General features: G+C 38.6%; 1 protein-coding gene across 10 annotated transcripts in view; it reads right to left on the bottom strand.

Moving 5' to 3' along the window:
* LOC150108392 (uncharacterized) overlaps positions 1–27367 on the bottom strand; it is a 628716-nt gene that overhangs the window by 307713 nt on the left and 293636 nt on the right. For 7 of the 10 annotated variants that reach the window (XM_090415800.1, XM_090415804.1, XM_090415802.1 and 4 more), the window contains one exon: positions 18104–18394. The exons of the other annotated variants lie outside the window; for them this stretch is intronic. In XM_090415800.1, the coding sequence (XP_090271926.1) occupies positions 18104–18394 (291 nt within the window). The remainder of the gene's footprint in view (positions 1–18103; positions 18395–27367) is intronic. 10 annotated transcript variants of the gene reach the window in all.

Here is a 27367-nt window from a genome sequence, read left to right as displayed (position 1 = left end):
TAAATCTCTACTCATTCACTTAATCCCCAACTGGTTTATCCTCTTAACTTTGGGTATGCAGTCTGATACTGCTTCTCTCAAACAATCCCTGACAACTTCCCATGCTACAGGCATTCTTTCCTTGTAGTAGCTTCTTAAGCCATGGCACTACACCAAGATGGCTCCTAAGTCCGAAAAAATTACTAGCTTTATAGTTCAACATAAACCCTTTCTTGATAGAAAATACCACATGTTTAGCAACCTCTTAGAACAAGACTGCATGGTCACTTTCTTGTCTACCTTGGTTATGGATACATCTTCTGATGCTATTACCAAATTCAACGCTTTTAAACCCCTGATCCCCTTCATCACTTACTGTTATTATTATGTTACAACTCAAAACTAGTGTAAAAATATGCAAACACTTCATGCAAAAACAAAGTTTTTGCATGATCCAAAGTATATTAATAATAAGTTAATACACCTTTTCACTACTTGTATATAGGATATATATGGAACTTCATTACTTCAAGCTTGGTATTGGAGTTCGATGCAAGGATGGTGGCTCGTGCGCTAGTGCTTTGTGTCGTGTATTATTGATGGTGAATTGTGAATTTGACTGATATGTTTTTAGTGATTTATGCTTATTCATTAATAATAGCAGTTAATTGCTTGTTGCCATAAACAGATACTTTATTTTTCCATAGTGGTTTATCCAGGTAAGTCAATTGAATTTACAAGGACGATACGCTAGGCCTACTGCTGCTAGTATCGGCATTGTTTTATATCATGACATTTTATTGCTGGTAAACACCTTAGTGTGTCTATGGGATTTGCTAGTGGACCCTCAAAACTCCACAGGATTATCTTTACTTGCTCAGAACACCTGAGCAATCTCTACTCTTTCTCCATCTGTGTCTTAACACATTTCTAAATTATTGTCATGGCAAAACTTCTCAATGAGGCCAAATTCGAGGAAGCATACATGGAATTCATCAGACTAGGAAAGCTGCTGAGTGATAATTGGCCAGGAAAAGTCAAGCTCTTTGACACATTTCCCCCCCACAGCAGTCACAGAGGACAATATGGATGACATAAGTGAAGAGCCCATAACTCTGACGCAATCAGATTTTGCACACTCCCCAAGTATGGAAGATGCTACATCCCAAGACAGCAGTTATCTTGGAAACAGATACAGCGTTCTAATTGGTCAAAAAGAAGAGGAAAATCTCCACCAATGTGGAAGAACCCAAAATAACAGGGATAGAAGCCCTCAATGGTCCTAAAGAAAATATACCACCAGCAATATTAAGGGATAAGGGAAAATGGATCCCTGTCTTATCAGCCTTCAGAGAACAACACATCTCATTCTCATGGACTAAAAACTCAGATGAGGGAGTTAAAATACAACCCGCTACTGTCTTGGATTACAGAGAGATGACCAGATTTATGGACAATGCTAACGTCCCATATCATACCTTCACTTTACCCAGCGAAAAGAACCTGAAGATAGTTCTACGTGGGATAGCTGAAGGTATCACACCAGAAGATGTGACCACTGATCTCTCCAGACAGGGCCTGTCCCCGGTTAAAGTGAGCAGAATGCTCAGATCTGATAAAAGACCAATGCCTTTGGTGCTGGTGGAAATAAACAACACACAAAAGCAGATCTATGAACTGAGTGTAGTCTCAAAATGTGGTCTCAAAATTTCAACTCTAAGGAAAAGAGCATCTGCAGGTCAGTGTCATAGATGCCAAAGGTTTGGACATGCCTGAAAATTATGTAAGGCAGCCTTCAGGTGTTTGAAGTGCGGCGAGGGACACCAGACCATCACGTGCACCAAACCACGCACAACTCTAGCATGCTGTGCAAACTGCAGAGAACCTCACCCTGCCAACTACAAGGAATGCCTTTCCAATCCAAAAAATCTAGGATCAACAAAAGTCAATCTTGCTCCTCCATATAACAACGTTTTAAGCAACCAAACAAATCGTCCTCCAGTCCAAAACACCTTGCCTTCTACCTCACAGGAAGGAACAACCATGACCAAAACATATGCTGAGGCTGCAAGAGCTAAGCCTCCTACATCTCTCGAGCTAGAAAAGCTCCAACATAACATCCGTTTTAACAGCCTCACTTGCCACTATGCTGCAGGAATTCAGCAAGACATGCCCCTCAACATCTTCCAGAAAGAGATTCCTGCAAGGCACTCAAAACATTATAACAGCCATCTGTCATGAGTAATAAATTCAAACCAAAAGTTCTTAAGATAATCGCGTGGAATGCAAATGGATCGATGAACAAGATTTTGGAACTTCAAGAATCTTCAACTTGTCTCAGTGCTGATATCATCTTGATTGGTGAAACACACCTAAGACCAGCTAATAACCCAAAAATCCGTGGATACACTATGTACAAAAACAACAGAATTGGCACAAGAGATGGAGGCACAGCCATATATATTAAGAGTTATTTGAATCATAATACAATAGACAAGCCCAAAACAGTAAACCTGGAGGTGACCAGTGTGGAGGTATATACCTTCAATGCTGGGAGTCTCAAGAAAGCATTCCTCTGCTGACAACAGATCTGGACTCCATACTTCGTCCAAATGACTCCATAATAATAGCAGGAGATTTCAACTCAAAACACACAACTTGGTACAGCTCATCAACTAACGCCAAAGGCCACACACAACTATGCAATGCTCAACTCTGTTGTTGTGGCCGGCCCTACCGAGCCCACTCACTTCAGCCCTTCAGGTGGCTTGGATGTGCTGGACATTGTCATCTTTAAAAATTTAAGATACTAATTCAAATTGGAATCAGTCAATGAATTATCTTCTGGCCACAGTCCCATAGTGCTTAATCTAGGTTCATCAGATCAATCTTTCCTCTGCACACATTCATACCATGGGACAAGTTAGCCAAGGTTCTTCCCAATCATATTGGTCCGGTGCCCAATATCAGTAAAAAGGAAGAGATTGACACAGCAATAAATAACTTAACCATACAAATTCAGAAAGCAATAGAATCAGTCAGACAATCCACTGTCTTCCAATCAACCGTATCCCTGAAGAAATCATGGATCTAATCAGAGCAAAAAATAGAGCCAGGAAGAGATGCCACAATACCAGAGCCCCACAAGATAAAACAGTATTGAACAATCTAAACAGGCAGGTCCGAGAAGCTCTTCAAAAACACAGAAACCATCAATGAGAAACCAAATTGGCTAACATCAATACTATGGAAATTCTTAAGAGCAATTCGCACCAAAAAGCAACTCATACCCCATATACAAACCAAGAAAGGGACAGTTCACAAAGATGAAGAGAAAGCCGAAGCACTAGTAGATAACCTAGCATCTCAGTGCAATCCATCTTATACAAATCTAAATATCAACCTTATGTACAAGATTCATCATCATGTTAGGACAACCTTAAAACAGAACAATGTTAACTCCAAACATATCACTCCTACAAAATCCGGCAGAAATGATAAATATCACCTCCCATCTAAACAATAAAAAAGCTCCAAGACCAGATGGCATAACTAACAGAATAGTAAAACTACTTCCAAGAAAGGCCATAGTCCATCTCGTCAACATTACAAATGCCATCTTTAGATTCCAGCATTTCCCTACTACATGGAAAACAGCCACAATCCTGCCACTAAAGAAGCCAGGACAAAATGCTCACCTTCCCGAAAGCTACAGACCGATAAGCCTATTGTCCAGCCTCGGAAAGGTGACAGAGAAAGTGATCCTCTCAAGATTCCAAGCAGAAACAGATAAGTTAGGAATTTTGTCTAATGAATAGTTCGGCTTCCGTAAGGCCCATAGTACAGGTCAACAAGTGCACCGGCTGATAGAAATCATTACTAAAGGTTTCAACTGGAAACTCAATACAGCTGCCATCTTCATCGACGCAGAGAAGGCATTTGACAAGGTATGGCATCAAGGCCTTCTCTATAAACTGATAAAATTTAACTTTCCAGTCAAGTTAAAAAATAATACATTCTTACCTTAAAGACAGATATGTGCAGCTCAGGGTCGGCGAAACGGTTTCGACCAGATGCAGGATCTCGGTAGGTGTACCTCAAGGATCTCTTCTGGCACCTCTCCTGTTTTCAATCTGTGTAGCAGACATCCCTCTGAACCCAAGAACAACATTCACTGCATTATATGCGGATGATACTGCAGTGATGGCAAGATCACTGAGCCCAAAACTGGCAACTAAAAGACTACAAAGTAGCATACACACTTTAGAAAAGTGGATGGCAGACCAGAGGATCCACGTTAACCCCCAGAAAAGATCAGCTATATTGTTTACTAGAAAGAAAATCCATACCAATGAGGATATTTATTTATTGGGAGTAAAGATTCCATGGCAGACTGAAGTTAAATATCTTGGAGTGATTCTTGATAGTAAACTCCTATTCAGCAAACATATTAGTTACATTACCTCAAAGACATCCAACGTCTTAGCACAGCTCTACCCTATGATCAACAGACAAGTAAACTGGACACGCAAACAAAATTAACAATTTACAAGATGGTAATTTGACCGGTTATCACTCACACATCCCCAGCATGGAGCCACACCGCAAATTCAAACATTCTAAAACTTCAGAGATTACAGAATAAGTGCATGAGGATGATTTTGGATGCCCCTTGGTTTATAAGAAACACCCAGATCCATAGAGAAGTTAATACTCCTCATATCTCTTCCTTTCTCATAAATCTAGCTGAGAAGCTCTTTACCAAGACAAGTAACCATCCAAACCCATTAATCAAGGAAGCCTCCGAATATAATGAAGCAGAAATCAACAAATATAAAAGACCAAAGTCTATCTTAAGTTCAGCTGAACACAACTAACTTCACTGCCCTCAATGGGTGAGCATATAGCTCAAAAACACTCCATTCAAAGTTCTTTCATTACAAGACAAACGGGCATATGAAAAGCAATTTTGCTTCACCCATCCAGCCAGAAATGTTAATGTAATGTAGCTTGGTATCTTGTCTGCCACAGATGATTTGTAATAATGTTCATCTTTGTACTTGCTTGCTTGCTTTCTCGGGGATTGGAGAGGTTTTGCCTATCACTGGGTGGAGACTCTGCTGAGTTCTCTTTCCTGTAGTGGTGAGTTTGGTAATGATCCTTTAGGGTCAATCAATAAGATTTGATCCTTCTGGGCATTCACTGAGATTACATAATCTGAGGGATCACCCAAGTTATTGGAGCAGGCCCACACTTAATCAGTCTTTGGGTTTATTTGCTTTTTTTGAGTAGCGAGGCTCAGTTTGGTGGCAGGTTTTTGTCACTGAGTGTAGCCACCGTGAGTTTTCTGTTCTGGAGTGATGGCAGTGATACTTCAGGGTCAGTCAGTAAAATTTAGAGTGATCTTGTAGATCAGGTGTGGCCAACTTCATTCTATACGAGGGCCAATACATGATGAGTGGTAGCATCACGGGCCGCACACTTTTAGACAGAACTTAAATAAAAATAAACTTTGCATTTTTTCAAGGCAATAGTTATATGTATCGAATTACTATATATGTTAAATCATTTTACTATTGGGAGAACAATATAAAATACTTGAAACTGAGTCTCTGAAACTGGTCACTGTAAGCACAGCAAGTGACTTTCAATGATGCATTACTCTGGAGCGCATAGAAATCTACCACTCCCACTACTACAACTCGCACAGAGAAGCAGTAGATTTTATAAACTGAGTAATCTTTTTAAAGCAGTTTTGATTCCGTGTTGAGAATATAAATTGTTTCTGTCATCAGAAATAATGAATATAACTAAAAGCCATTAGTTTCAACAATCAGAAAATCTGCTGTTGAAACTAATGGCTTAATTGATAATACATATAAATTAATATAGTTTTTATCCTGGCAGGGGCCGCATAAAATCACGTTGCGGGCCGCATGTGGCCTGCAGGCCTGTTGTTGGTCACCTATGTTGTAGATCACTCAGTGTTTGGAGAGGTACCTGTGCACTTTAACGTACCTCAATAAAGGTCAAAACTGATCTGGAAAGTGACCTTTCTCATAATGCATTGCATTGCATTATACACAGCAGCAAGGATATGTGCATTGCATTATGGAATAATATGGCAAGTGATGTGAAGTCATTAGCTTCTATATACGAGCTGCCCCAGTCCTGAAAATACTTGAGGCATAAACTTTGTTTGCTTGCTTAAACCAAGTATATCATTTCTTTGTATCTTTAATTTATGCAAATACTTGTTATATTGGAGGAGTCCCTTAAGATTCAAAGATAGATAACCGATCATCAAAGGACCTACATAGCTTTTTAAGAAATGCAGAGAATTGACTAATGTTTCTGACATAGCATCCGATTTCACCTTCTTGTGGCACACCTTCATTAGTAGGCATTTACTTAGTTGCTGAGTGAATGAGGATGGCCTCAAAGTTTAGAGTTTAGCCAACCAAATTGTATTGGCTTAAACCAAATGACAGTATTAGTACAAAAAAGAAGAAATGTCATGTTAGCTAGGAAACTGCCTGGTTAAACAAGGTCTTCTCTCCACTGTTTCTGTCAAGTATTCAGAGAAATAGTGAAAAGTCAGCTACTGGAAAAAAATCCAACTGGACATTAGCAGAATCCTAGATAGGCAACATCAACATAAGATGTGTCAATAAAAAAGAAGTGACACTAGTTGAAAAATTAGAGAAGTACCATATCAACATAATTGGTGTCATCAAAACAGAGAAGACAAAAAAAAAGTGAGAGTCTTCTAAATAACAGCAACAAGATATGATATTCAGGAAATAAGGATCAGTGAAAGGAAGGTATGGCTTCCTTTCTTTTAGGCTTACACAGTGATCCGAATGCATTTTTGAAAATTATGGAGACAAGTAATGTGTTTGAATAAAAACTTCAGTTTAATATAACTAAAATCTACATTCGACGTTTCGACCTTTATGTCAAGGTCATCTTCTGGGGCATACAATTATACTACAATCAAACTGGTTTGTTCAAGACACTGACCAACCGATACAACAATTGTTGGCCTGACCTCTGATGAGAAAAATAAAATAAAAAAAAATTTTAAAAATAAAATAAAATATAAAATAAAAAAAATAAAATAAAAAATTTTTTAAAATTATACATCAACGCTAGAGTCCTATTATTAGTGTTGTCTACTATATACATATATTCACATCATTCCAGCCAGTTGGTATGAAATGGTTTCTAATACTAGCTAAGGATTGGCTAGAGTCCTGACTTATGCTGAATCTTTCATATTAGGTAGGCTGAATGTGTGCCATCCAGATCCTTGGAATTTTCATGCCATCTTTGTTGTTGATATTTGGGTGGTTTATCAGGATTTCGCAGGATTCCTTAAATTTCCTTTCGTACCAGGTTTTTGTGCGGTGTAAGGAGCAGGTGCTTTTCCAGTTGATTTGGTGTAAGGTGTTGAGTGCGTGGTCTGAGAGGCCTGCTTCACCATAATGGTTATATTTAATGTGTCTAATGTGTTCTTTCTTGTGTATAGGGATTGTCCGTCCTGTTTCACCAATGTATGGTAAGTTACAGGTGCAGCGGATGCAATAGACTCCAGGATGTGCTAATGGGAGGAGAGGATCCTTAGAGGAGTTGAATATAGTTTTAAGTTTAGTGAGTGGTTTAAAGGTGGCATTGAGGTTGTAATGTTGTAGGATTCTGTTGATTTTTTCCGATACTGTAATCTAGATTTGTTTTTGTTGTAGTTTTATAGAGTATTTTATTAACAGTATTTTTGTTATAGCCATTATTTATGAATGTGTCACTAATGATTTTAAGTTCTTGTTTCAGGGCTTGCTGGTTAGAGCAAATAGTTGTGGCTCTGTTTTTAAGGGTGTTAATTGACTCCATATTTTTGTGATGGGTGGTGGTATGAATTAGCATGCATGTATTGGCCAGTGTTTGTCGGTTTTTGGTAGACCGTGAAGGATAGACTGCCCGAAGGAAGACGAGTGACTAGTGTGTCTAGGAACGGGAGTGAATTTTGGTTTTCAATTTTGATGGTAAATTGTATGCGTTCGTGTTGTTTGTTCAGGTGGCTGAGGAATGTTTTTAGCGTTTGTTCCCCGTGTGGCCAGATCACGAACACGTCGTCAACGTATCTAAGCCAGACTGTCGGTCGTAGCATGGCAGAATCAAGAGCCCTTTGCTCAAAGGTTTCCATGTAGAAGTTTTTTCTTGTAGAAGCAGCGATTGAGGGGGGGGGGATAGTGGTGAGCCCATGTCTGTACCTTCTTTTTGTAGGTAGAATTTGTTTTGCCACATGAAGTAACCAGACTTTAGTACGTGGGCAAAGAGGGCCGTAATGTCGGGTGGAAATTTGTTCTGCAGTAGGAGAATTGTGTCATTGATGAGGACATTAGTGAAAAGGGCAGAAACGTCGAAACTGACTAATAAGTCATCTTTGTCGAGTGTTATGTTTTTGATTTTGTTTATAAAGTGTTGTGTGTTTTTTATGTAGGAGGGGGAATGAGCTACCAACTCCTTGAGTGTTGCCGCTAATTTCTTGGCTATGTGGTAATTGGGACTGTCTATTCCTTCCACGATTGGTCGAAGGCGCACATTTTGTTTGTGTATTTTCGGAACCCCATATAATCTGGGGGGGGGGCATAGTGAGGTTGAGTTTTTTAACCGTGTCTGGTGGCCAAGAAGTGAAGGTATAGCTTCAATACTAAATATGAAGATAATCTTCTTGAATGACAGGCAATATCAAGTAGAATGATGCAAGACAAAATGGGAGAAGGGAACATTGATACTTATTTGTGTCTATAATTCCATAGAAGGTCTACTAGAGAAATAAAGGAAGTTAACTATAAAGGAAGGAACTATAAAGGAAATTAATCATTGTTGGAGATCTAAGTAACAGAGGTATAAATCAATACCAGATTATAGATGGGAAAATTTTGAGAAAAGATCAATCAATGCTAATAATAATGGTAACTATCTGCTGGATTTCTGATCATGACAATAGTCACTACTAACACCATGTGCTTAAAGATGTGCACAAATCCACATGGAAAGAGAAGACACAAAAAATAAAAGTCTCATTTTCTATGTTTATTGTACCTTTTTCCTTGTTCAATAAATATACAAGAGTATACAGTGATTTGAAATAGAAAGTGATCACTATTTAGTTTTGAGCAGGATTAAAATGAATATCATGCTAAAAACAAAATATTTAAAAAAAGTTTTAGAATAAAAGTTGAGCAGTTTTTGAAGTCCCAGTGGCTCTGCTTCAAGTCATTGATTGAGTCCACTTGAGAGACACCTGGTGAAGTTGTTTGCAAAGATAAGCAGTAGGTAAACATAGATAACAAAGTCATGGGAAGTCAAGTTGAGTTAAATAAACATCATAGGAAGACTTCAATAAGAACATAGAAAATCTATATCAGAAAGGTGGTAAGTTGTTTTCTGAATGCTACGATGATAAAGATATTCCTGGATGTCTCTGGCAGAAGTGTACATATGCAAGGTTTCAGGTAAAGTTAGAGGAGATTTACCTTGGAGGAGAAAGCTCACTGCCTATGCCAATGAAGTTGTGCCTCCTTATCTATTGCAAAAGCTGTTCAGCTGCAATTTTTACCATCTGTATTCCTGCATCTCTCTCTCTCTCTCTCTCTCTCATTCAAATGGCAGTATCACCTAAAGACAACATAGAACTCATGCCATCTATGACAGAAAGAGAAAAGTAGAAGTATAGATGGGCAGAATTGCAACTGAATGGCTTTTGCAAGAGACCAGAAGGCAATGAGTTTTCTACATTTAGCCCTTTCAAAGTTGATAGCGCATGGTCTGCAAGACCAGAGTGGCTGTATTGGATAAACCGTATGTAGTCCTTTTCTGAAATTCTGATATTAGCTGTCCTGCCTATTTGGCCAAAGTAGGACAGCTGACAACTGCAAGGGACTTGGTATAGACCAGGTAGGTCTAGGGGGGGGGGGGTTAATCTTTAGTAGAGCAGATAAGGGATGCCAATTTTTTTATAAGGTCTGTAACAAGAAGTTAAGTCATGTTTTTTAGGATTTTTGTAATTTTTTCCGAGGTGCCTCAGATATAGGGAATGGTGATGGATTTAGAGTAATCCTTGTTCTGAGAAGGGAGGGGGGGGGTGGTTTTGGTTTCAATGTTTTTTGGATTTTTTGGGGGAGGGGTAGCCATTGACTAAGAAAGTGTTGAGAATGTGGTCTAGTTCTGTGGTTAGGCAATAGTCATTGGAACAGATAAGTTTAGCTCTGTTGTGTAGTGTCTTAATGACTCCATATTGTTGTGAGGGGGGGGAATTGTTGGTGAATGTATCTGCCTGTATGGGTGGGTTTCCTATAAACTGAGAAAACCAAGGTTCCATGAGGCTGGTGGGTGACTAGTGTGTCTAAGAAAGGAAGGCAGTTGTTTTTTTCTTCTTCCAGGGTGAACTTGATTCTGGGATGTTGGTTGTTTAAGTGTATTAGGAAAAAGAGGAGTGCATGTGGCCAAATAGCGAACACATCATCAACATAGCGAAGCCATATGGTTGGGTTTTTTCTTCAAAAGTCTCCATATAAAAGTTGGCCAAGGGTAGGGAGAGAGTGGATAACCTATGGCTTCCCCTCTATTTGTTTGTAGAATTTTCCTTCTTGTTACAGACTATAAAAAATTGGCACCCCTTATTCGCTCCACTAAAGACACCCCCCCCCCCCCAAGACCTACCAGGTGTATACCAAGTCCCTTGCAGTTGTCAGCTGTCCTACTTTGGCCAAACAGGCAGGACAGCTAATATCAGAATTTCAGAACACAAGGACTAAATCCGTTTTTCACACTGTAGACCATGCGCTGGATACCCGCCATAGAATACAGTGGAAGAAAGCCATGATAATACACCGTAGTAAATTCAAATACGAAAGGCTATTCATGGAATCAGCCTCAGCCCTAAGAAACAATCCAAACCTCAACAAATTTGGTTGCATGAGACTGCCCCAAATTTGGGAAACCTACATCAGAAGACCTTCAGCCCAATCGGCCAAGAATACCAACATTGACTGCTAGGGGGGAGCAATGTTGGTATTCTTGGACTTTTAGGAGAAAGAATAGCTTCCTGCTTCGTTCCTCATTTACTGTGTGTTGTGCTTGCATGCACGTATCTTGTATTTAAGTTCCTGTGATAATGGCAACGTGACGTTGCTGAAATATCGGAAATGTATTAAAATTAATTTTAATGTATATTCTATTGTATGTTGTAATTTCCTTAAGCTATTTAGTAAGAATGTATAACCAACGTCTAAGCCTTTCCACAAGAATAATGCTGGCTATACATAATTATTAATTGACTTAAGGAATTCACAATGTACAATGCAACCAAATTTGTTGAGGTTTGGCATGTTTCTTAGGGCTGAGGCTGATTCCATGAAAAGTCTTTCAAACTTGAACTTGCTATGGTGTATTATTGTGGCTTTCTTCCATATTATTCTGTGCCATGTATCCAGAGCATGGTCTGCAAGATCAGAGTGGCTATACTGGTGAAAACCAGATGTAATCCTTGTGTTCTGATATTCACTGTCCTGCTTGTTTGGCCAAAGTAGGACAGCTTGCTGAAATATTGGAAATATACATTAAAGTTTAATTTAATTATATTCTATTGTACATTGTGAACTCCTTAAGTCAATTAATAATTAAGGTGATAAATACCTTGGACAGGTGAGATGGATATACAGTGGTATGCTTGGATCTTGCAAAAGCTTTTGATAGACAACCAGATGACAAGCTGTTAAATAAATTGAAACAGATGGAATTGGATAACAGACTTCTGAATTGGATCAGTGACTGGCTTCCCAATAGTGAAAGTTGTCTATGGGGGGGGGGGTGCAGTATCCAGAAAGAGGAAAGTCACTAGTAATGTACCACAGGGGTCAGTTTTGGGCCCAATGTTGTTCAATTTGTATGTTAATGATATTGGGATGATTTTAACTAGTGGTATGCAGCATCAAGCAGATGCTATGGCCTTATTAGAGGACTTGAATGGATTGCACAAATCAGCAAGTAGTGGAACTGACAGTTCAATGTTGCAAAGTGTAAGGTTTAGGATTAATAAGCAACAATGCGATGCAAGTATACACTTGGTGGGGAAAGTTTAAAGGATGTAGAGGAGATGAGAGATCTAAGAGTGATGGTGGACAAGGACCTGAAATACTGGGGCCACATTGCACAAGTTGTGAAGACATCACATATGATAATAACAATGATGCAGAGGACCCTGACATGCAGAAACACAGAGGTTATGATGCCATTGGATAAGGCCTTGATCACACCTCAAATAAATTATTGTGCACTGATTTGGTCAACAGGTTTCCATGGTGATGAATATGTTAGAAAATGTCCAGAGAAGATTCACAAAGGTAGTCAGTGGTTTTTGGAATGTAAAGTACGAGGACAGATTGAGAGAATGTAGGTTGCAAAGCCTCATGAATTGGAAGAGGGGGGTATAATTGAAACATATAAGCTAGTCAGGGTTTGTTATCAGGTTGACATAGAGGAGATTTTTTATAGAATGGGAGGGGGGATAGGACAATAGGCCATCACTGAAAAACGTACAAGGAGGGTGTGAGCACAGGGGTGAGGAGCAGGTTCTTTGCATGGAGAGTGGTTGGTGAGTGGAATGCATTGCCTGAGTGTGTTGTGAACGTAGTCACATTGAATCAGTTTAAGGCATGGTTGAATGAGCATTGTGTGCAATAGTGTGTACCTCCTATGATGAGTCTCTGACTCCATGGAGGTCAGATATTAATAATCATAATAATAATAATATACATAAGAAAAAATTATATGTAAGAGAATCCCAGCATTGGTTGCAAAGTTAGAAGATAAGGAACCATCCACCACATGAAGTGAGTATTCGGTCAGAAATCTGGCAAGCCTGATGCAGCAATAAAGGGGACTGCTCAAATTATGGGAGCTTACTTAGTAGACCCTTGCATGAAATCTTTCAATATTTGTAGATATAAAGAATAAACACATGTGATTCCCCAAAGTTTTCCATGGTATTGTTCAAAGATGTGTAACACAAAGAAGCAGATATTCCCCCCCCCCTTAATGATAAACAGTGGCAGAATCCATATTAACTGTTATTTATCAGTCGAGAGTCTTCAAAGTTGTGCATGAATTGAATACTGATGGTTCTCTCTATTACTTCAAAGTAGTACACATCAGAGCAGTGTATGAGGTGCAGGTGAGACAGAAGTTTATTTGTGTTTTATTATAATTTTTTTTTTTTCAAGAGTTGTAAGTAGCATTTGTTTGAGAATACTTCATGAGGAAAGCTGTTCTGGAAGACAAAGTTAAATGTAAATAAAATGAGAAGAGGAGAAGAAAGTTCAGTGTGTTTACAGTTGCACTGAAAAGAACTGCTAGGCAGCTGCTGCTTTTGTTTAAAACAATATCAGCTTTTTTTACAGTTCTACAGATGTATCAATGAGCAGTGTATGAGGTGCAGGTGAGACAGAAGTTTATTTGTGTTTTATTATTATTATTTTTTTATTGAAAAGTTGTAGGTGGCATTTGTTTGAGAATACTTCATGAGGAAAGCTGTTCTGGAAGACAAAGTTAAATGTAAATAAAATGAGAAGAGGAGAAGAAAGTTCAGTGTGTTTGCAGTTGCACTGAAAAGAAATGCTAGGCAGCTGCTGCTTTTGTTTTAAACAATATCAGCTTTTTCTACAGTTCTACAGATGCATCAATGATCAATGAAGTACCTGGAACTGTACATTAGAGATAGTGCTGAAACATTGCAACTGAAACAAAAGTTGAAGGGAATCTGTAAGAGGGATTATCTACAATCTGAACTGGTCTCCTCTGGATGCCATCAACAATTTTTTAGGTACACCATCCCAAACATGCGATGTGTCTTTTTTGTTGGGATTAGTTTTTGAGGGAGATTCATTTTCATTGCACGTCACTGTTTGTAGGATTTGCCATAAGTTCATTCGTAGTTACATGCAAAGATAGAGTGGGGGTCATAGTGAGAGAAGATAGGCTCTTGGACATGACATCCATACAGAGTGTGACTAATCCTTGCCATAATGTGGTCTCAACAGTGCCTCTCACATACCACTACTCAGAATGCCTCTTCAGGCATGACTTGGAAGAGTATGTGAGATTATGCACCATTTGACTGAGAAGCCTCCTGACTCATTATTGACAAGTGTGAGCCTATGCACTGTTCTAACAGCTGACCTACAGTACCATTTTAACTGCCGTACCTTCGAAATAGAGGTTTTGGGTTCTCTAAGTACGGTTGACATGCCCTTGAAAAGTATCACTCACTCTGCACAGAGAAGGAAAGATGAGGGGAACATAATCCATTTCAGGCTTCCAATAAGCTGAGCAGTGCTGAACTTCAAATAAGCTGTGTTTGCCATTTCGGGCTTCTAATAAGCTTAGCAGTGTTATTCTTTATTCTTTGGGTAATGAAGGTAATCTACTACACAGTAGATCTACTTGGCATTTCCTCCAACTAGGAAGGTTGGAGGAAATGTGAGACCATTTGGTGGAAATAGGCCATACTTTTCAGGGAGATGCTGTATATTGCACATCAACTGCCTATTAGACATCAGTAAAATAATATAATGTAAAAAGGAGCATAAAACTTAAGAACAACCTGAGAAATACTATCAGGACAAAGAGACTTACTAGTACAATTTTGAAAAGATTCTTCTGATCCTTTTTTTTTGGCAAGTGGTTAAAGGAGGCATTGAGTTTTGAGTGTTTATAATGGTAGATGGACATTTACCAAGATCAGCTATGCAAGAATTTCAGGAAAAAGTAAGAAACCAGGGAAATAGGTTTTTGCTTTGTGTAGATGACAGTGTAATAGAACCATCTAAGTATAACATGGATGGGAAATTGCCCATACCTTCTTTTAATGTAATGATAATATCTTCCAAAAATAAAAATAATAAAAATGAAATAAAATTCATAATAACAGTTTTATATTTTATAGTTGAAACTGTAAAAATATTATAATCGTATAATTGTTGCTTTCACTGACTTTTAATGTCAGGGTTAATATGCTATGAAGGATAAAGAATACAACCCAGAGGAACTTTTAATTCTTTTTCATAATATTTTATTCCTATGAGAAAAACTACCATGAAATATTGTAAGCTTGCATTTGACTTTTGGAAAGAAACACCCCCATGTCTCATCTGCAGAGACACGGGCATCAAATTTATGTTTGAAGAGGGAAAGCATTGTAAAAATGACCTGAATACACTACCAATGGAAGATAATATATCTTTATGATTTGAAATTTTCAGAGAAAACAGTAAGTTTTTGTTCTTAAATTTAAATAGGCTGATAACTAATATTTAAGGAATTGACAGCGTATACTAGAAATATAAATTAACTAAACTTTAATATATACTTTCCGATATTTTGGCAAACGTCACATTGCCATCTTCTTGGGAACTTAATACAAAGACACGTGCACACAAGTACTACATAACAGCAAATGAGAACTGAAGCTAGGAAGCTAACGTTTTCCTAAAGTCCTGATGGTGACTCCTGGCGGGATATATTGGTGGTTCTTGGACTTTGGGCTGAAGTTCTTCTGATAAATGTTTCCCAAATTTGGGGCAGTCTCATGCATCCAAATTTGTTGAGGTTTGGCATGTTCCTAAGGGCTGAGGCTGATTCCATGAATAGTCTTTCATACTTAAACTTGCTGCAGTGTATTAATGTGGCTTTCTTCCATCTTATTCTGTGGCGAGTATCCAGAGCATGGTCTGCAAGCCCAGAGTGGCTGTACTGGTGAAATCGGATGTAATCCTTGTGTTCTGAGATTCTGATATTTGCTGTCCTGCCTGTTTGGCCAAAGTAAGACAATTTACAGCTGCAAGGGACCTGGTATACACCAGGTAGGTCTAGGGGAAGTGGTTGGTCTTTAGTGGAGCGGATAAGGGATGCCGTTCCCCTTATCTGCTTTGGTGATCACAGTGGCGTTCCCCTTATCCAAAGCGGATAAGGGGAACACCACTGTGGTACTCAACCTTAATGACTACACAGGTAAGCTCAAGGCTTTGTTATCAGATCGATCCACTTACCTCCCCATTAATTACAATCCCACCAACTCACAAATTAGAAAACTACATAGGCTCCTTAAGAAGGTTACTTCTTGGCCTGTGGAGGTTACCAACAGACTAAAACCCTATAACTCTAGACCCCCCCCCCCCCCCGCATATATGGGCTCCCAAAAATACATAAAGAAAATGTGCCATTACGTCCCATAGTGGATGGTATTGATTCCCCCACTTACAAACTAGCCAAGCATTTAGCCAAAGCATTCTCACACTATACTCGCAACACACCATCACACATAAAAAACTCAGCCCACTTCACAGCCAGTATAGAAAACCTTACACTGCAACATAATGACATAATGGTCAGTTTTGATGTCTCCTCTCTATTCACGAATGTACCCCTCAAAGAAACCCTAGAGCTAATCAAAGCTAAATTTCCTCCCGATATCTCAGCCCTATTTCAGTTTACAATGAACTCAGGCTATTTCGTTTGGCAGGAAAAATTCTACAAACAGATAGAGGGGACTGCCATGGGTTCACCACTTTCCCCACCCTTGGTCAACTTCTTTATGGAGACTTTTGAAGAGAAAGCCTTAAACTCAGCCCCACAAAAACCTACCATATGGCTTCGCTACGTTGATGATGTGTTTGCTATTTGGCCACATGGCCCAGATTCACTACTCTCCTTCCTAACACACTTAAACAACCAACACCCTAGAATCAAGTTCACCCTGGAAAAAGAGGAAAACAATAACCTCCCCTTCCTAGACACACTAGTCACTCGCCAACCTGATTGAACCTTGGTTTTCTCAGTTTATAGAAAACCCACCCATACAGGCAGATAGATTCACCAACAATCCCATCACCCCCCCCCCCCGACAACAATATGGAGTTATTAAGACACTATTCAACAGGGCAAAAATAATCTTTTCAAATGATCAAGCCCTAACCACTGAACTAAATCACATCCGTGACACTTTCTCAGCCAATGGCTACCCCCTCCCCCAAATCCAGAAAATACTTAACCCAGTTATCCACAACCCACCACCCCCTCCCCTTCACAAAAAAGATTACTCTAAATCCATCACCATTCCTTATATCCGAAGCACCTCAGAAAAAATCAACAAAATCTTAAGAAAACATGACTTAACCACTCGTTACAGACCACATAGAAAATTGGCATCCCTTATCCACTCCACTAAAGACCAACCACTTCCCCTAGACCTACCTGGTGTATACCAGGTCCCTTGCAGCTGTAAATTGTCTTACTTTGGCCAAACAGGCAGGACAGCAAATATCAGAATCTCAGAACACAAGGATTACATCCGATTTCACCACTACAGCCACTCTGGGCTTGCAGACCACGCTTTGGATACTCGCCACAGAATAATATGGAAGAAAGCCACAGTCATACACCGCAGCAAGTTCAAGTATGAAAGACTATTCATGAAATCAGCCTCAGCCCTTAGGAACATGCCAAACCTCAACAAATTTGGATGCATCAGACTGCCCCAAATTTGGGAAACATTTATCAGAAGAACTTCAGCCCAAAGGCCAAGAACCACCAATATAGCCCGCCAGGGGGCACCATCAGGACTTTAGGAAAACGTTAGCTTCCTAGCTTCAGTTCTCATTTGCTGTTATGTAGTACTTGCGTGCACGTGTCTTTGTATTAAGTTCCCAAGAAGATGGCAACATGACGTTTGCCAAAATATCGGAAAGTATATATTAAAGTTTATTTAATTTATATTTCTAGTATACGCTGTCAATTCCTTAAATATTAATTATCATGTTTAACCAGCGTATAAGCCTCTCAACAAGAAAAATAGGCTGATAATATTTAAGAATTTTATGGATGTGACTATATAATTACTAGGATTTTTACATGATGTAAAATCTGGCATCAATTCTCATATTTTCATTTAAAACATCATCACATTGTATGTAATAATATTAGTTTATCATGTCTTGCATGCAGCATGCAAAGGAGAAATATGCACACTTACACTAAAGATAAACACAATACAGACAAAACATACCCACACATGAACGAAAGCGGTGACTATAAACAAAGCCTCGTCTGCATGTTCGAGCAGCTGTTGTTGTTTTGAGTCTATCTCTACTGTGAAATCTGATTCCACGAGTTATTTGTAAAGAACTAGTCTGCTCTAACATTGTGGACAATGAGAAAGGTAAAGGAGATGTATTAACTGTGTAAGTGGTACTTGGTGGAGTGTTGAGTGTGGCTATACACTGAAAGCTTCCACGAACATTAATACATTCTTCATAGGACTGACAGTTATGGATACCCTCAGCACATTCATCAACATCTAGGACAAACAATTCACAAAAAAATTAGGGTAGCTGAAAACAGGCAATTGAAAAAATTTATCATAATAACAGGTAGTGATTTAAATGAGTAAAGTTAAAAAAAAAAATCTCAATCACACGAATGCATAGTTATTGCTTCATGTAAGAATAGGGATAACATTCATGATTATGACATCATTAATTACATGTAGTTTTTTTTTTCTCATATGCCATGACAATTAATTTAAACATAGTTCTAGAACTTCCATAAGTGTAGCTAATTATTTAAACCCAATGCCTTTCACCTCTTCCATTTATTTATGTATCACTATACATATATGTGGGCTCAAGTGGGAAAAAAAATTCAACATCTAATTGTAATCTAGAGTATTTTCGTAATAAGTTGGTATCACGTCTGGGCCTGACTCCCACTGACGAGACCTCAATAAAGGTCGAAACTGGTCTGGGTAGTGGCCTTTCCCATAATGCATAGCATTATACATGTCTGTAAGGATATGTGCATTGCATTATGGTGTATTAAGACAATTGATATGAGGTCATTAGCCTCTATATACAAGTAGCTCAGTTGTAAAGTTACTTCACGTGCAACCTTTGTTTGCTTAGACTTGGATAAAGGATAAAACCAAGAATATAATTTTTTGGCATCTTTAATTCATAGTATAACCAAGTGAAAAAAACTTTCAACATCAAGTGGTAGTTAGAGCTCAGATAAAGTTTAATGGAAAGGAAGCAAAGCATAACAGAAATTAAATGAAATAATTAAATGGAAAATTAAAAGCAATGACTCCTATACTTCCTGTATGCACAGAAACATCAATAGTGATACAGTATAAAACTATAATGTACACAAAGGTGACACAAAGGAAAAGAAGTTAAAATTATTAGACTTAAAGCTGAAAACTTAGACTAATGGCAGCTTTCTTTTATAACCAGAAGGTCTTAAAATTAAGACTGCTTTTGTTGAGAGATGTCTGGACAAGGGTCTAAAGAAAAAAAAAGACAGGGATTTGCTGTTTCTAATTTAACAGAAACTTAATAAAGGAATATATGTTGTTAAGCTGAACATCAAACTCTTCTAGTTGTTTTGCAGAGCCAGCCATGTGACGAACACATTATGCATATAATGTAGACACAGTTTATGTCGTAATTCACAATTCCATGAAGAAGTTAGCTAAAACAGGAGAAAGTGGCAAGCCCATTGTTAAGCCTTCTTTCTTTTCAAAGAATTTGTTCTGGAATTGGAAGAATATATTAGTGATGTAGTGTTCAGATAACTTTACAGGTAGATGATGCCCAGACTTATTAGTTGGTCAGAAGTTTCTATTGCAAAATGTTATTTTTTCAATAAAGTGTGTGTCTTTGTTATGCAGGCATCTGTCTTGCCTATATATGGGACTATCAGCTATGCAAGTTATTTATTATTGTTATTATTATTATTATTAAACCTCCATGGAGTCAATGACTCACTGTGGGAGGTCCTCCATCACACACACACACACACAGCTCATCATACTGTGACTTGAATACATTCACTGACTTAACACTTCCAGGCAATGCATTCAAACCACCCACAACTCTCCATGCAAAAAACCTACTCCTCATCCCCTTGCTCACATACTCCTTATACAGCTTCTAGGGATGCCCCCCCCCCCCAAAGCTACCCATTCCATGAAAATTCTGATCCACATTAATCTGGTGATAACCCCTTACTCGATCATGTCTCCCCATGTTGAACTGATATTCTCATTCATTTGCACATTCAGAAAGTCAATTCAAATCCACCTCTACTCTGCAATTTGCATTTCCTCAATGTGCCTTCATACTCTACATTCCAGAGACCACAAATTATCTTAGTCAGTATTCTTTGAACACATTCCAAAATCTCTTAATCCTTTAGAAAACCTGGTGACCAAATCTGTGTGCAGTAACTCATTTGCAGTCTAATCAAAGCCTTATACAAAGGAATCATAATGTTCTTACACCTACATGCCAGTGTTCTCTGCATCATTATCATAATGAATTGTGCCATCCTCATAATTTCAGCAAAATGTAAATGAAATTTCAGGTACTTATCCACCAACATCCCTAGATCCCTCATCTCCTCCACCTCCTCTTATACTTTGTATTCCATCTGTGCTTCCCAAACTTTAAAACCTTACACTTTGCCCTGTTGAACTGACATTCCCATTCATTTGCACATTAGCACAGAAAGTCTATTCAAATCCACTTGCAAGGCTTACAAAATCCATTCTATTCCTCATAATTCTTTCCAACTTTTCATCATCTGAAAGTAACTGTATATCACCATTCAAGACATATTTACTCTTTTCATCTCCACCTTAGATATGGATAACTTCTCTGCTACCATCAACAGCACTCCTCCTTCCCCTTCTGTTATTGTCTATCCTCAAGAAAAACATATCTATTCATCTATTTCTGTAATAATGTCATCCTCATCTAACCATGTCTTGCTTATTCCAGAAATTTTGGGGCAAATATGCTCTATCAATGATACAATTTCATTCCCTTTATTTTGAACACTTCTAGCATTTGTGAACATACAAACTAGCTTATTTCTGGTTCTATAATAAGCCTCCTTAACCCCACTCCTCAGATGTGACTCCTCCTTATCCCTCCTTTACCACTCATCTCTATCATCACTGAGCTTACACCTCTCTTCAGAACCTGTTTTTCCCCATCATCCTCCAATCTTTTCTTGTACATACATAAATATAAGCTCTTGTATTCATCAACCACTCTTCTCATGCAGTCTCCTTGTCCAACCAGATTTTCCCCTATTCCTCTTTGTCTTTGTGTTCCTTCACTTTCATTCTCTTCACTTATGCCAATCACCTCTGCATTCACAAGCTCTTTAACCCTACATACATGCTCTTCCATGTCAACCATTCACTTCAGTCAACTCCCTCTCTCTCTCTCTCTCTCTCTCTCTTGCAGCAATAGTTTCTTCACCTGACTCACACTAAATCCATTTAAAATGTAGCCCATCTCTTTCATACAGCTCCATCCGTCCCTCAAATTCATTCCCTACATTCACAAAATTTCTTTCTCTTCACACATTTCTGCTATCATCCCATTCATAATCCTTGCTCACTGTCTTAACTCATTGCTATCAAAGCTGTGCAACATGCTTACTACTTCCTTACCACACTGTTACCTTTTACTCTCCTCAGCAACTTCCTGATATCTATCCTTACATTCTCCTTGTTCCCATCCAGATTATGTGTGCCCACTACCAATACCAACTCTTTTGCTCACTTCTTGCTCATATCTGATGCTTCAATCACTCTAATTGGACACCTCTTTCACACTGCTCTCTTTTATTCCAGCCTTTATCTTCCTTCCATGTATACTTGTTGCTTTCCTCATTTCAGTCTGCAATTCCCTCATCTTCAATAACTTCACTTTCATATTCTGAATTACTTTCTCACTGCCCTTCACTATCTCCAACAGGTCGGTTGTCTTTTCATCCTTGCTACTTATCATGAGATATTGATTTGAAAGGTAGTCAAACTGGAAAAAGTTATCAAGAACATCTATATATATGGAACTATAAGGTGGATGATTATGTGAAGCTCAGTATTCAAATAGAATCAACAGTTAGTTGATGAATTGAATAGAAAAGATGCTGACAATGCATGGAAAATGATAAGGCAGTATAAAACACAAGCAATAGATAACTGCATGCCAAGAGTTAACAGAACAAAGAGAGTGAGATAGATGAACACTGAAATCAAGCAAGCAGTGTTACAAAAGAAGTTGTTATTCAGGAAGTATAAGCCAGCTTGTAGTAAACAGATGCATGAAGAATATAAACTACAGGTGAAAAAAGTGACAAGCATGGTTAAAAAAGAAAACTTCGAATATGAGAGGAGATTGACCAGTCAGGTCAAAACTAATGCAAGGGAATTTTATTTCTAAGTGGCAAGTAAGAGAAAAAATAATTATGGCAGGCTGACACTCGTGGATAGTTATAGTAGCAAAGGGACCATAGTAAATGATGTAGTGAAATTATTTAATGAACACTTCATCAGTGTATATCATAATGGTGTGAATGATGCTGTGCAACATGTAGAAGGGAGGCAAGAATTAAAAGTGAAAGAAACCAGAGGTGTTGCTATGGTTAGATATTAATAAGGTTGTGGGAATGGATGACATATCACAACATATTTTTAAAGAATGTTTCTACTCCTAAGGAGTGGAAAGAAGGCAAAATAATACCTCTCTACAAGCACGGTTTGAGAAACAGAAGTTTCCAATATACACTGAAGGTATTCAGTGTATATAATTGGAAATATATATATAATTGGTATTAGGGTTACCAAGTAATTTTATAAGCTTGGTTATTTAACTCCTAATCCCAAGTATGCAAACAATTAAGTTTGCACCTGAAACATAGTTCAAGTCTAAAGATGGTACAACACCAGGGCAACTCATTGTAAAGGTGGGTAAAGATCTGATCACTATTCTTAGTATTTTCCCATAATGTAAAGCACATCTCACTAAAAGATGTATACTGATAAAAGATGTGCTTTACGTTATGGAAAATACTAAGAATAGTGATCAGAGCTTTACCCACCTTTACAATGAGTTGCCCTGGTGTTGTACCATCTTTGGACTTGAACTATGTTTCAGGCGCAAACGTAATTGTTTGCATACTTGGGATTAGGAATTAAATAACCAAGCTTATAAATTACTTGGTAACCCTAATATACAGTATCCCCAAGTTAAAAAATTAATTACATCTATATCTCCTCAAGAGATTCTTATTAAAAATAAAAGCACCTTGCAGCAACTTCTATAGGTAAAGTTGATAAGACTCTGTATTACTAAAACCTTATAAAAAGCCATGATGTTTTCAAGAAGAAAGATCTGCAACAAAGAAGACATCTTGCTCTCTGATCATAAGATCCCATGGCAATCAGAGATCAAATATCTTGGGGTATTAATGGATAAGAAACTCCTTTTTAACAAACACATCAATCTCATTTGCTCCAAATCTTCCAAAGTAATAGTACAGCTCTACCCATTGATCAACCGCATGAGCAAATTGAACCTACATAATAAATTGCTTCTTTACCGGATGATAATACGTCCAGTCATTACCTACGCCTCAACCAGCATGGAGTCACACTTCAAGATCAAACATTTCAAAATTACAGAGAATCCAAAACAAATGCCTTAGGATGATCCAGGATGCATTGTGGTTCATCACAAATTCACAGATTCACCGAATTTCTGATGAACCAGCACTCCATACATCTCCTCCCTTCTTCGTGATCTTGCAGAAAAATTCTTTGTGAAGTCAAGTTCACATTCGAACCCACTAATCGTACAAGCTGTCAATTACAATGAGTCTGATTACTACAAACACAAAAGACCGAAGGCTATTCTTCTCTCAACTGATCATAGCTAACACAACTGCCCTCAGAGGGCGAGCTTAACTGCTCACAAACCTCCCATTCCCAAACAACTCTCATCACAGATAAAGGGGAATATGAAAAGCACTAGTGCTTCACCCATCCTGTCAGTAATGTTAATGGTAACCCTTATAAAATTACTTGGTAACCCTAATATACACTATCCCCAAGTTAAAAAATTAATTACGTCTATATCTCCTCCAGAGATTCTCATTAAAAATAAAAACACCTTGCAGCAACTTCTATAGGTAAAGTTGATAAGGCTCTGTATTACTAAAACTTTAGTATGATCAATGCAAGTAAAAATCAACAGTTCTACATCCTCCCAGCGCCACATCTTTGCTGGAGTGCCGCAGGGATCTCTACTGGCTCCATTGCTGTTCTCTATATACATGTCAGACATCCTGCACAATCTGATGACTTCCATTTTGGCCCTGTATGCGGATGATACGGTAATACTAACCAGATCTCTCAGACCCCATTTCATTACAAGAAAGCTTCAAGAAAACATTCTAAAGCTGGAGGGTTGGTTCTCTAAGTGGAGATTGGAAGTCAATCCCCCCAGAAAAGCTCAGCCGTTCTTTTCTCAAAAAGACCAATGGTCTCCTGTAGGAGATGTGCTACTATTCAATACTAAAATTCCCTGGTAGACAGAAACAAATTACCTGGGTGTAATTCTCGACAAAAAGCTATCTTTCAATCAGCACACCAAGTCTGCGTGCACAAAGACATCTAAAGCCATATCTCAGATCTATCCGCTAATTAATAGAAATAGCAAGCTCAGCAACAGAATCAAATTGCAACTATACCAGATGACGATTCGTCCTATAATCACCTATGCCTCTCCGGCCTGGAGCCACACCTCTAATGCTAACATTATCAAAATACAGCGAGTGCAGAACAAGTGCTTGAGAATGATTCTGAACGCCCCATGGTATATTAGAAGTAATCAACTCCACAGAGACACAAATATCCCTTATATTTTCTCTTTTCTACAATCCTTAGCATCCAAGTTTTTCCTAAAGACGTCCACACATCCCAACGATTTGGTTCAGCAAGCTGCAGCATACGATCCAACGGGCATATTCAAATATAGAAGACCAAAAGCTATATTAGCATCCCATAGTGATGCATAATCTCCATGTCCATTCAGGGCGAGCAAACTGCTCATAAATTTTATCCTCACTGTAACCACAACCGATAGCGGGGAATATGAAAAGCATCTTGCTTCACCCCTAAGGACATAAATGTCAATTGTTAACCTTGGTATTTAAGGTCTAGCTACTCACTGAGGAGACCTCAAAAAAGGTTGAATCCGGTCTGGGTAGTGACCCCACCCATAATGTATTGCAGTATACATCTTTTAGTGAGATGTGCTTTATATTATGGGAAAATACTAAGAATAGCGATCAGAGCTTTACCCACCTTTACAATGAGTTGCCTGGTGTTGTACCATCTTTAAACTTGAACTATGCTCCAGGTGCAAACTTAATTGTTTGCATACTTGGGATTAGGAGTTAAATAACCAAGCTTATAAAATTACTTGGTAACCCTAATATACAGTATCCCCAAGTTAAAAAATTAATTACACATATATATATATATATATTTATAGCCAAAATTGTGAAGACAACACAAAGGCTTCTGGGAATGATGTGGAGGACACTGGCGTGTAGAAGTAGGGAGATTCTTGTTCTGTTGTATAAGGCTTTGATTAGGCCACACACACATGGACTATTGGGCCCAGATTTGGTCACCTGGTTTTCAGAAGGATGAAGGGATGTTGGAGAGGGTCCAAAGGCGATTGACTAAGGTAGTTTCTGACCTCTGGAATGTCGAGTATGAGGAAAGATTGAGAAGATGTAATTTGTAGAGGCTGGTGGACAGGAGGGAGAGAGAGAAGGGGGGGGGATATGATAGAGACCTACAAGTTGGTACAGAGTTGTTATAGGATCAATGCTGGAGAAGTTCTACATAAAATAGTGGGAGATCAGGGGAGAACCAGAGGTCATCCCTGGAAACTGTATAAAGAGGGTGTGAGTAGGAGAGTGAGGGGCAGGTTTTTTTTCTAGCAGAGTTGTAAATGATTGGAATGCCTTGCCTGAAAGTGTGTCTGCAAGGAGTTTGAATGTGTTCACGGCATGGTATGATGAGCTGTATGTGTGATAAAAGTACCTCCCAGATAAGTCTTTGACTCCACGAGGTCTTGGGATGATAATAATAATAATAATAATAATAATAATATATATCTACAGTTGTGAACAAAGTGTTGGAAAAATTGGTTAGAAATAGAATACAGGATTGGGTTGATGGACATAAGATTCTGTATGATGGTCAGCATGTGTTTGTGAAGAGCAAGTCTTGTTTTACCAATCAACTTATGTTTTATGATAAGGTGATGAATGTGTTTGATAAGGGAGAATCATATACAGTGATACTCTTGGACATTGCTAAAGCACTTGATAGATTACTACATGATAAGTTGGTGTACAAGCTACAGAGGATACGTAGGGAATGGTGATGGATTTAGAATGATCTTTTTTGTGAAAGGGGGAGGGGTGGATAATTGGTTTAAGTATTTTTTGGATTCTTTTTTTTTTGGGGGGGGGGGGTAGCCATTGGCTGAGAAAGTGCCACGGATGTGATTTAGTTCGGTGGTTAGGGCTTGATCATTTGAACAGATTATCTTTGCCCTGTTGAATAGTGTCTTAATAACTTCATATTGTTGTGAGGGGGGTGATGGGATTGTTGGTGAATGTATCTGCCTGTATGGGTGGGTTTTCTATAAACTGAGAAAACCAAGGTTCCATCAGGTTGGCGAGTGACTAGTGTGTCTAGGAAGGGGAGGTTATTGTTTTTCTCTTTTTCCAGGGTGAACTTGATAGGGTGTTGGTTGTTTAAGTGTGTTAGGAAGGAGAGGAGTGAATCCGGGCCATGTGGCCAAATAGCGAACACATCATCAATGTAGCGAAGCCATATGGTAGGTTTTTGTGGGGCTGAGTTTAAGGCTTTCTCTTCAGAAGTCTCCATAAAGAAGTTGGCCAAGGGTGGGGAAAGTGGTGAAGCCCTGGCTGTCCCCTCTATCTGTATGTAGAATCTTTCCTGCCAAACGAAATAGCCTGAGTTCATTGTAAACTGAATTAGGGCTGAGATATCGGGAGGAAATTTAGCTTGGATTAGCTCTAAGGTTTCTTTGAGGGTGACATTCGTGAATAAGGAGGAGACATCAAAACTGACCATTATGTCATTATGTTGGAGTGTAAGGTTTTCTATACTGGCTTTGAAGTGGGCTGATTTTTTTATGTGTGATGGTGTGTTGCCAGTATAGTGTGAGAATGCTTTGGCAAAATGCTTGGCTAGCTTGTAAGTGGGGGAATCAATGCCATCGACTATGGGACATAATGCCACATTTTCCTTGTGAATTTTTGGGAGTCCATAAATACGGTGGGGAGGGGGGTATGGAGTTATATGGTTTTAATTTGTTAGTGATTTCCACAGGCCAAGAAGTGACCTTCTTAAGGAGCCTGTGGGTGT

This window comes from Typopeltis vanoorti, chromosome 3, assembly GCF_054136105.1.
Source record: "Typopeltis vanoorti isolate ZY-2024b chromosome 3, IOZ_Tvanoo_1.0, whole genome shotgun sequence".
NCBI classification, from domain to species: Eukaryota; Metazoa; Arthropoda; class Arachnida; order Uropygi; family Thelyphonidae; genus Typopeltis; species Typopeltis vanoorti.
This window is presented reverse-complemented; position numbering and strand designations above follow the sequence as displayed.